Here is a 12,031-nt window from a genome sequence, read left to right on the forward strand (position 1 = left end):
TTTAAACTATAAAATGTTAATTAAAGAAGTTGAGGAAGACATAAATAAATGAAAAGATAATCATTAATGCATTAGAAGAAATAATACTGTTAAAATGTCCTTTCTTTCCAAAGTAACCTACAGATCCAATATCTGACAGTCCCTATCAAAATCCCAATGGCAAAATCTACTGTTTCCTGAGTTGTAAATTTTAGCCATTCTGACTCATGTGAGGTGCTATCTCATTGTAGTTTGGATTGGTATTTCCCTGATGCAGAGTGATGCTAAGCATTTTTTCATGGGTCTGTTGGACATTTGAATGTCTGCTTTGGAAAAACGTGTCTGTTCATGTCTTATGCCCATTCCTTGACTGTATTTTTTATGTTGTTGTTGTTTTTTAGAGGTTGAGTTTGATAAGTTCTTCATAGATTTTGGATACTAGCCCTTTATCTGATAAGCTGTTTTCAAATATCTTCTCCCATTCTGTAGGTTGTCTTTCAGTTTTGGTGATTGTTTCCTTTGCTGTGCAAAAGCTTTTAAACTTGATGAAGTCCCAATAGTTCATTTTTGCTTTGGTTTCCCTTGGCTTTGAAGATGTGTCTAGCAAGAAGTTGTTGCAACCAAGGTCAGAAAGGTTCCTGCCTTCGTTCTCCTCTAGGATCTTGATGGTTGGTGAGAATGCAGAGAAAGGGGAACACTCTGACACTGTTGGTGGGAATTCAAACTAGTACATCCATTCTGGAGAACAGTATGGAGGTTCCTTCAAAAAAGGAAAAGAAAATAGAACTACCCTACGACCCAGCAATTACTCTAATAGGCATCTATCCAAAGGATACAAACATAACGTGTTGAAGGGGCACATGCACCCCAATGTTTAAAGCAGCAATTCCCACAATAGCCAAAATGTGGGAAGAGACAAGATGTCCATAGAGAGATGAATGATTAAAGAAGATGTGGTTTATATTCTACAATGGAATATTACTCAGCCATGAAAAAGAATGAAATCTTGCCATTTGCAATGACATGGATGGAACTAGAGTTCACTATGCTAAGTGAAATAAGTCAGTCAGAGAAAGATAAAAATCATATGATTTCACTCATATATGGAATTTAAGGAACAAAACAGATGAACATAAGGGAAGGGAAGGAAAAATAAAATAAGATGGAATCAGAGACATACTGTAAGAGACTCAACTATAGGAAACAAACTGAAGGTTGCTGGAGGAGAGGTGGGTGGAAGGGTGGGGTGGTGGGGTGATGGGCATTAAGGAAGGCACTTCATGTAATGAACAATGTGTATTATATGCAACTGAAGAATCACTAAATTCTACCTCTGAGATGAGTAATACAGTATATATTAATTAGTTGACTTCAAATTTAAAAAAATTACAAATCGCAATGTCAATTTTAACAAAATCAGAATAAAAACAATCCTAGAATTTATTTGGTACTACAGAAGACCTCATGTAGCTATGAAAATTTTGAGTAAGAAAGAACAAAGCTGAAGAAATCAGTTTCTAATTTCACACTGCATTACAAAGCTATAGTAAATGAAACAGTATGATACTGGCATAAAAAGAGATATATAGACCAATGGAACAGTATAGAAAACCCAGAAATAAACTCACTGATATATGGTCAACTAATTTCAAAAAAAGACCACAAGAATCAACAATGGGGAGAAGAATAGTCTCTTCCATTAGTGGTGCTAGTAAAACTGGATATCCCTGTGAAAAATTATAAAACTCTACTCCTATCTTACACCATACACAAAAATTAATTCAATGTGGGTTAAAGACTTAAACATTAAGACCTGAAACCAGAAACCTGTTAGAAGAAAATACATGAGAAAACATCCTTGATGTTCACCTTGGGAATGATTTATTTATTTTTTTAAATTTGCACCAAAAGCACAAACAACAAAAGAAAAAAAAAGTAAAACTATGACAAATTAAAAAGTTTCTGCATAGCAATATAAACAATCAATATAAACAATCAGCTAGATATCACATCACACTTACTGTGTTGGTTGGTATTAAATATTTTAAAAATATACATCAAGGTGGTTGTGGAGAGAAAGAAAACTGGTACACTCTGATTGGGAATGTGAATTTGTAGACCTATTATGAAAAACAATATGGAGGTCCCTAAAATATAGATAGATAGATAGATAGATGATAGATAGATGATAGATAGATAGATAGATAGATAGATAGATAGATAGATAGATAGATAGATAGATAGATAGAGATAGAGATCATATTATCCAGTGGAGATGAAAAAGGAAATTTAAGTTTCTCCATTATCTTATATCTTACATCTTAAGTATTTTATATGGCAAAATAAATGATATCCTGCTTATGAAAAATATTTTAAAAAATCAAAATCAGTATCAAAGTAAAAAGAAACAGCCAATCACTTTTGTTCAAACATGGCTTATAAATTAAAATTAATACTTTACATAACAATGTAAAATTTCACAAAATCTATTAAAAGTATTCTTGTTATTAATTAGAAGGTCTCATGGCAGGTAACACTACTGGGTAAAAAAAGAAAAAAACATCTCAATGTGGACTTAATCCTTTGTTTCAAGACTTCATAATGACTGTGATGACAACGTGAGACAACATCAGAACTCATGGTTAATGCAGTTAATTAGCTCTCGTTCTAATTAGTCCATTGTAAAAATGCACAAAAATGCAACACCCGTATAAGTACCTTTGAACCTGTGCTTGCCAGTTGAGAGAAGAAGGTCTTTCAGTAACACAATGGAAACCAAGGCAATAGCAATGTTTAAACAAGAATTTTTATCCTGTTGGACAATTAGATCCAGCATTTCAACTTTTCTTCTGATGTTAGAAAGTGCCCTTTATTAAGCTCTTTTTTTATCTTAAAGTTCCATGGTATTTAAATAGTGGACTCCTTTAATCAAGGAAACTTGATTCTTACTAGGTAAGTGAATTTCCTCAAACTTCTATCTATCTACTGTAAGCTTCCCAGTGTTAGTCCAGCTCTCTTGCTAAGTACCTAAATTTATTTCACCTGTTTGCATTCCACTTTCCTTCAGGAAAATAAGATAGCATTGTATTTTAATTTTGTTCATTAGTTACATAGGAGGCATGTGTACTTACTGAAGAAAAATAGATAAATCATAATAAATAATACATAAATATTTCTAGGATATATTGACTTTTAAAATAAAGCTCATGTAGTATCATCTTAAAGTCTTTGTATAAATATTAGTGATTTTATTTTAACCTTGATTACCTGGAAGATGAATATTAGTATCTTAGTCTTTATCATTGTCACAGAAAGACAATACAAAAATTATTATTAGCTCTACCCATTTTTTCCTTCCCCATTTTCCTATGCTATATTAGGATAGAGAGAAGTAAAAGGAGAATAATCTCTCAAGTTATCCATACTGACTCTTCAAATATACCAAGAACACAGATGACTTTGACTAAAGCAACATTCCAAGAATGAGTAAACAAATTATTTTAATCCAAATTCCCTTGCTACTTTTTAACATATTCCAGCAAAGTAAAAAAAAAAATCCCTCATTTATGGGTATGTGAAGTAGTATTTGCCTACTTTATACATAAATTTTAGCCTTACACATGAAAAAATATTCTAATCTGTTTTAATGACTATCTTAATATAATTGTTTTCTACATGCATTGAAGAAATTATAGTTTGCAAGATATGCTTTACCTCAGGAATAACATCACAATCATTGAACAAAAGAAACAACAAAAAGAGACAGATTCTGAAGATTCAATAAATTTTCTTATGTTTCAAAAAAGAAGAAATTGTCATGCCTGAGAAATTAACAAATGTGACCCTAATAACAGAATTCTTGCTCATGGGATTCCCTGATGATCAGGTGCTACAGAGACTCTATGCTGCCTTCTTCTCCCTGGTTTACCTGGTGGCACTGATGGGAAACCTCCTCATTATCACCCTTACCACCATCGACCAGCATCTCCAATCCCCCATGTACTTCCTCCTGAAAAATTTGTCTGTGATTGATATCTGTTACATCTCTGTCACTGTTCCCAAATCTGTCGTGAACTATCTGACCAACAGTCATTCCATCTCTTTTGTGGGATGTGCCTCACAGGTTTTCCTTGTTCTTGTCTTTGCTGGAACAGAGTTTGCCCTCCTTCTGGTGATGTCCTATGACCGCTATGCTGCCATCTGCTGTCCTCTGCACTATGAGGCCATCATGAATAGAGGTTCCTGTGTGCAGATGGTGACAGCATCATGGTTCAGTGGGGGTGTCTATGGATCCATTCATGTTGCAGGCACATTTTCTATCCATTTCTGTGGTTCCAACATAGTGCATCAGTTTTTCTGTGACATTCCATCATTGCTCACACTGGCTTGTTCTGGGGAGCAAATTCTAGAATATGTGTTTATTATTATCAGTTGTTGTTTTGCTTTTGTATGTTTTACTTTCATGGTTGCTTCCTATGTTTACATTGTGTCCACTGTCTTAAGAATTCCTTCTTCAGGGGCGCCTGGGTGGCACAGCGGTTAAGCGTCTGCCTTCGGCTCAGGGCGTGATCCCGGCATTATAGGATCGAGCCCCACATCAGGCTCCTCTGCTATGAGCCTGCTTCTTCCACTCCCACTCCCCCTGCTTGTGTTCCCTCTCTCGCTGGCTGTCTCTATCTCTGTCGAATAAATAAAATCTTTAAAAAAAAAAAAAAAAGAATTCCTTCTTCACAAGGCAGGTTTAAAACCTTCTCCACCTGCATGCCCCATCTAACTGTGGTAACCTTGTTCCTCTCTTCTGGATTTATTGCATATTTAGGTTCAGCCTCAAAATCCCCATCATCACTGAACCTCTTTATGTCTGTGTTATATTCTCTGTTACCTCCCAGCCTGAATCCTGATCATTGCTTCTGTTTCTTTTCTTTTCTCTTTCACAGGAATAAATGTTGATTTTTATGGTAGGCTGTGCCTTATATCAGAAGGTTGACCATTTTTCTGTATTAAAATGTTATTTTAAACTGAGAGCTTTATAATTTCCTTTTTCTACTGTGAAAGTATCTTGCAGTATGGGTGCACACAACTTGGTACTTTATTTACTTTGTCAAAGCATTTTGCTGTGTAGTTTTTTTTTTTTTTAGTGTGAACATTCACATACTAATTTGTTTACAATATACAAAGACACACAGAATTTCCTCATCTTCTGCTAAAATGTAACTATATTGGCTTTATTTCCCAATTTATTGAGACATAACTACAGATACCATTGTGTAAGTTTAAGGTCTACAACATTTTGATACAAGACTTATATATTGTGATATGATTACTAACATGGATTTAGCTAACACCTTCATCACATCACATAATTACTATTTTGGGGGAATTTTTAGGAATATAAAAGAACTGCTTCCTTAATTTTCAAGTTAAAAATACAGTACTGTTAACTATACTCAAAATACTGTGTGTTAGATCAAAAGAGATAGCAAGTGTTGGTGAGGATGGGGAAAAAAGACTACTCTGGTACACTGTTGGGTTAGTAATTACTATAGCTACAATAAAAATTGTATGGAAACTTCTCAAAAATGAAATGTGGAACTATTGTATGATTTGAAAATAACTATATTTGTTTTATAAAATAGATCAATTGAGCCTTATTTAATTTAGAGACTTGGGTCACAAAAGGCAATTGTTCTGAAAGACTTTATATACAGAGTGTACCAATAAGACAGATAGCATTAGAAAAACTGTGTTCATGATCTTTCCTACTAATCCAACACAGATAACTCTTCAAATATTTAGATAATTAAATGATGTAAATACTTAATATCTAAATATTTCATTTTTCATACACTGTTTTCTTGTGGATAGAGTAACTGAGACCAAATATACATCAGAAATTTTTGGTGAATTGCATGATTTGGAATTACTTTATGATACTCAGTAGGTAAAAACTGAAATAGTCATTACAATTTTATTACTGAATTTGGATTTGTTTCATAAAATTTATTGTCTATAATATATAGAAAATGAAGTATAAAGGAGCACATGCTCACCAGTCAACTTTTAAGAAAATCATTACTTCAGATGTATGGGTATTATGTGGGCATAATACAAAATGAAGTAAATTAAAGAAAGGTATTTTTTCGTTATTTATTTTCATTATCCATTCAGTGGAAGTTGAACATTTAGCTTGTTTCCATAGATTAGCTTTTGGAAATAATGCTGGGATATACATTGATAATTGTTATCTCTTCAAGGTGTTCATTTTATTTATTTGGGTACATACCTAAAAGTGGAAATACTAATCATATGGTAGTTTTATTTTTAATTTTTGAGAAATATTTTTTTATTGTTTTCCATAATGGCTGTTGTAATTTACATACCTTCCAATAATACACGAGAAACTTCTACTCTTGACACCTGCACCAACACTTGTTTTTACTTTTCATTTTGATAATACATAAATAATATGTATCACATGATATATCACTATGGTATGATTTGCATTTCCTTGATGATTGGAGATGTTTAGCACCTTTTCATATACTTGACCATTTAAATGTCTTCCTTAGAAGAATGTCTTTTCATGTCATTTGACAATTTTAATTCTTAAAAAAGTTAATAACTTTTAGAATTTTCTTATTATATTTTTAGATATTAAAACCTTATCCAGTATGTGGTTTGAAAATACTTTCTTCCACTTCATAAGCTGCCTTTTCATTTCATTGATTCTTTCCATTGCTATGAAAAAGCTTTTAAGTTTCATGTACTCCCATTTGTAGATTTTTGCATTTGTTCCTTGTGCTTTTAGGATAATATCCAAAAAAATCTTTGCCAAGACTACTATAAAGATTTTCCCACTATGTTTCTTCTATTTCAAGTCTTTTTTTTTTTTTAATTTTTTGTTATGTTATGTTAGGCACCACACAATACAACCTTAATTTTTGATGTAGTGTTCCATGATTCATTGTTTGCGAATAACACCCAGTGCTCCATGCAATATGTGCCCTCCTTAATACCCGTCACCGGGCTAGTCCATCATCCCACCCCCACCCCACTGAAGCTCTCACTTTATTTCCCAGAATCCATAGTCTCTTGTGGTTCATTCCCACTTCACTTTACCAGTCCCTTCATTTTTCCCTTCCTTCTCCTAACGATCTCCCTGCTATTTCTTATGTTCCATGAATGAGTGAAACAATATGATAATAGTTTTTCTCTGTTTGACTTATTTCATTTAGCATAATCTCCTCCAGTCCCATCCATGTTGTTGCAAATGTTGGGTAATCATTCTTTCTGATGGCTGAGTCATATTCCATTGTATATATGGACCACATCTTCTTTATCCATTCATCTATTGAAGGGCATCTCAACTCCTTCCACAATGTAGCTATTGTGGACAATGCTGCTATGAACATTGGGGTGCATATGGCCCTTCTCTTCACTACATCCAGATCTTTGGGGTAAATATCCAGGAATGCAATTTCTGGGTCACAGTGTAGCTCTATTTTCAACTTTTTGAGGGACCGCTACACTGTTTTCCAAAGTGGCTGTACCAACTTGCATTCCCACCAACAGTGGAAGAGGGTTCCCCTCTCTCCACATCCTCTCCAAAATTTGTTGTTTCTTGCCTTGTCCATTTTTGCCATTCTAAGTGGTGTAAGGTGGTATCTCAATGTGGTTTTAATTTGAATTTCCCTGATGGCTAATGATTTTGAACATTTTTTAATGTGTCTGTTAGCCATTTGTATGTCTTCATTGGAAAAGTGTCTGTTCATATCTTCTGCCCATTTTTTTATTTGTTTATTTGTTTCTCATGTATTGAGTTTGAGAAGTTCTTTGTAGATCTTGGATACCAGTCTTTTATCTGCAGTATCATTTGCAAATATATTCTCCCATTCCGTGGGCTGCCACTTAGTTTTTTTTTACTGTTTCCTTGGCTGTGCAGAAGCTTTTTTCTTGATGAAGTCCCATAAGTTCATTTTTTCTTTTGTTTCTCTTGCCTTTGGAAATGTGTCATGAAAAAATTTGCTGTGGCCGACATCAAAGAGGTTACAGCCTATGTTCTCCTCTATGATTTTGATGGATTCCTCTCTCACATCAATGTCTTTCACCCATTTGGAGTTTATCTTTGTTTATGGTGTGAGAGAGTGATTAAGTTTCAATCTTTTGTATATAGCTGTCCAATTTTCCCAACACCATTTATTAAAGGGACTGTCTGTTTCTTTTTGGTGAGCTATTTCTAATGGCTACAGCCAAATCTGTTCGATTTGATTCCTCCTCCACCGAATCATTTTGCTCTTTATAAAATATCATCTTAGGCGGATTTCCACTAGTTTATTTCTGGGTCATCCATTTTCTTCCATTTTTCTGTATCTCTATTTCTCCTCCAATACCATGTTCCCATAACATTTGACAGTTGAGGGAGACTAGATACTTCTTGAATATAACAGTGTTCCAGTACATGCTTCACCCTCTTGAAACATGGAAATTTATACATAATAGAGGCAGAGAAAGTTTAATTTTTACCATTAGATTGTTTTTTTCGATGTTGTTTATCAACTTGAAGACTTTTTAAAAACATTATTAGATATTTTATTGATTGTTATTATTATTTTATTTTGTTTATTATTATGCATTAATTTTTAAAATATTTTATTTATTTATTTAACAGAGAGAGAGACAGTCAGCAAGAGACAGAACACAAGCAGGGAGAGGGAGAGAGGAAGAAGCAGGCTCCCAGCAGAGCAGGGAGCCCCATGAGGGGCTCTATCCCAGGACCCTGTGATCACACCCTGGGTCGAAGGCAGACACTCAACAACTGAGCCACCCAGGTGTCCCAATATGCATTAGTTTTTGACATACTTTGCAATGATTAATTAGTTGTATGTTACACCCAGTGCTCATTACAACACGTGCCCTCCTTAATACCCATCACCCGGCTACCCCATTCCCCACCCTCCTCTCTTCTGTAACCCTCAGTTTGGTTCTGAGAGTCCAGAGCCTCTCATGGTTTGTCTCCCTCTCTGATTCCCTCCTCTTCAGTTTTCCCTGTTTCCCCTATGTTTTTCCATGCTACTCCTTATGTTCCACATATGAATGAAAACATGTGATAGTAATCTTTCTCTGCTTGTCATATTAACTTAGCATAATCCCCTCTAGTTCCATTCACATTGATGCAAATGGTGGGTATTCATCCTTTCTGATGGTTGAGTAATATTCCATTGTATATGTGAACCACATCTTTATCCATTCATCTGTTGAAGGGCATCTCTGCTCCTTCCACAGTTTGGCTATTGTGAACATTGCTGCTATGAACTTTGGGGTGCATGTGCCCTTTCTTTTCCCTGCATCTGTATCTTCGGGATAAATACCTGGTATTGTAATTGCTGGGTCATAGAGTACCTCTATTTTTAACGTTTTGAGGAAACTCCATCCTGTTTTCCAGAGTGGCTGTACCAGCTTGCATTCCCACCAGCAGTGTAAGAGTGTTCCACTTTCTCCACATGCTTGCCAACATTTGTTGTTTCCTGTCTTGTTAATTTTTGCCATTCTAACTGGTTTTAAGTGATATTGCAATGTAGTTTTCATTTGAATTTCCCTGATGGCTAACAATTTTGGACATTTCATGTGTCTGTTAGCCATTTGTATGCCTTTTTTAGAGAAGTGTCTGTGTGTCTGTTTATGTCTTCTCCCCATCTTTTGACTTGGTTATTTGTTGTTGTTCTTATTTTGCTGTGTTGTGTTGTGTCTGTGTGTTGTGTGTGTGTGTGTGTGTGTGTGTGTGTGTGTGTTGAGCTTGAGAAGGTCTTTATAGATCTCAGATATCAGCCCTTCATCTTTAATTGCATTTGCAAATATCTTCTCCCATTCCGTGAGTTGCCTCCAAGTATTGTTGACTGTTTCCTTTGCTGTGCAGAAGCTTTTTATCTTGATGAAGTACCAAAAGTTCATTTTTTTCCTTTTGTTTCCCTTGCCCTTGGAGATGTGTCTTGAAAGATGTTTCTGTGGCCAATGTTGAAGAGGTTACTGACTATGTTCTCTTCTAGGATTTTGATGGATTCCTGTCTCACACTGAGGTCATTAATCAATTTTGAGTTTATCTTTGTGTGTGGTGTAAGGGAATGGTCCAGTTTCATTCTTCTACAGGTAGCTGTCCAATTTTTGAAGCACCATTTATTGAAGAGACTGTCTTTTTTCCATTGGATATTTTATGCTGATTTCTCGAAGGTTAGTTGACCACATTGCTGAGGGCCCATTTCTGTGTTCTCCATTCTGTTCCATTGATCTATGTGTCTGTTTTTGTGCCAATACAATCCTGTCTTGTTGATCACAGCTTTCTAAAATAGCTTGAAGTCGGGCAACGTGATGCCCTGCTTTGTTTTTCTTTTTCAACATTTCCTTGGAGATTCGGGGTCTTTTCTGTTTCCATACAAATTTTAGGATTGTTTGTTCCAGCTCCTTGAAAAATGCCAATGATATTTTGGAAGGGATGGCATTGAAAGTGTAGATTGCTCTGGATAGCATATACATTGCAACAATGTTTATTCTTCCAATCCATGAAAATGGAATGTTTTTCCATCTCTTTGTGTATTCCCCAATTTCTTTCATAAGTGTTCTGTAGTTTCTAGAATATAGATCCTTACCCTTTGGTTAGGGTTATTCCAAGGTTTCTTATGGTTTTGGGTGCTATTGTAAATGGAATTGTTTCCTTAACTTCTCTTTCTACAGTTATGCTGTTAGGTATACAAAAGCAACTGATTTCTGTGCATTAATTTTGTATCCTGCCATGTTGCAGAATTGCTGTATGAGTTCTAATAGCTTGGTGGTGGAGTCCTTGGGTTTTCCACATAAAGTATCACATCATCTGCAAAGAGTTTGACTTCTTCTTTGCGAATTTGGATGCCTTTTATTCTTTTTTGTTGTCTAAATGCTAATGCTAGTACTTCTAGCACTATGTTGAACAATAGTGGTGAGAGTGGGCATCCCTGTTGTGTTCCTGACCTTAAGGGAGAAGCTCTGAGCTTCTCCCCATTGAGAATGATATTCATTATGGTCTTCTCTTAGATGGTTTATATGGTATTGAGGAATGTTCCCTCTATCCCTACACTCTGAAGAGTTTTAATCAGAAACAGATGTGGTATTTTGTCAAATGCTTTTTCTGTATCAATTAAGAGGACCATATGGCTCTTCTCTCTTCTTTTATTAATGTACTTTATCACTTTGTTTGATTTGCTAACTCTGAATCACCTTTGCATCCCAGGCATAAATCCCAGTTGGTCGTGATGAATAATCTTTTTGATGTACTGTTGGATCTTATTGGCTAGGATTTGTTGAGTGTTTTGGCATCCATGTTCATCAGGGATATTAGTCTGTAATTTTCCTTTTTGATGGGGTTTTTGTCTGCTTTGGGGATCAGGGTAATGTTGGCCTCATAGAAGGAGTTGGGAAGTTTTCTTTCTGTTTCTATTTTTTGAAACAGCTTCAGTAGAATAGGTATTATTTCTTCTTAAAATGCTTGGTAGAATTCCCCTGGAAAGCCATCTGGCCCTGGACTCTTATTTTTTTGAAGGTTTTGATTACTGCTTCAATTTCCTTACTCATTATTGGTCTACTCAGACTGGCGATTTCTTCCTGTTTCAGTCTTGGTGGTCTGTAAGTTTCCAGGAATGCATCCATTTCCTCCAGGTTGCTTAATTTGTTGGCATATAGTTGCTGGTAATAATTTCTAATAATTTATTTCTATTTCCTTGATATTAGCCATGATTTCTCCTCTTTCATTCATGACTTTGTTAATTTGGGTCCTTTCCCTTGTCTTTTGGAAAAGTCTGGCCAGAAGTTTATTGATCTTATTAGTTCTTTCAAAAAACCAGCTTCTAGTTTTATTGATCTGTTCTATTATTTTTCTGGTCTCTATTTCATTGATTTCTGCTCTAATCTTTATTATTTTTTGTAACTTGTACATTTTCACACCTATATTTTTATATTGATATGTGCGTCAGTGTAGTCCTTTTGTCCCTATTTTTAAAAAAGTGTGTGTGTATATATATATATATAT

General features: G+C 35.0%; 1 protein-coding gene across 1 annotated transcript; it reads left to right on the forward strand.

The window, feature by feature from the left end:
* Positions 1-3,796: 3,796 nt before the first annotated feature.
* Positions 3,797-6,924, forward strand: LOC103680605 (olfactory receptor 14A16-like). Its single transcript, XM_040622732.1, has 3 exons — positions 3,797-4,506; positions 4,698-4,891; positions 6,896-6,924. Exons 1-3 carry the CDS (start codon positions 3,797-3,799, stop codon positions 6,922-6,924), a joined length of 933 nt encoding a protein of 310 aa, XP_040478666.1.
* Positions 6,925-12,031: the final 5,107 nt, after the last annotated feature.

The sequence above is a fragment of the Ursus maritimus genome, unplaced genomic scaffold (assembly GCF_017311325.1).
Source record: "Ursus maritimus isolate PB19 unplaced genomic scaffold, ASM1731132v1 scaffold_5, whole genome shotgun sequence".
Classification (NCBI taxonomy): domain Eukaryota; kingdom Metazoa; phylum Chordata; class Mammalia; order Carnivora; family Ursidae; genus Ursus; species Ursus maritimus.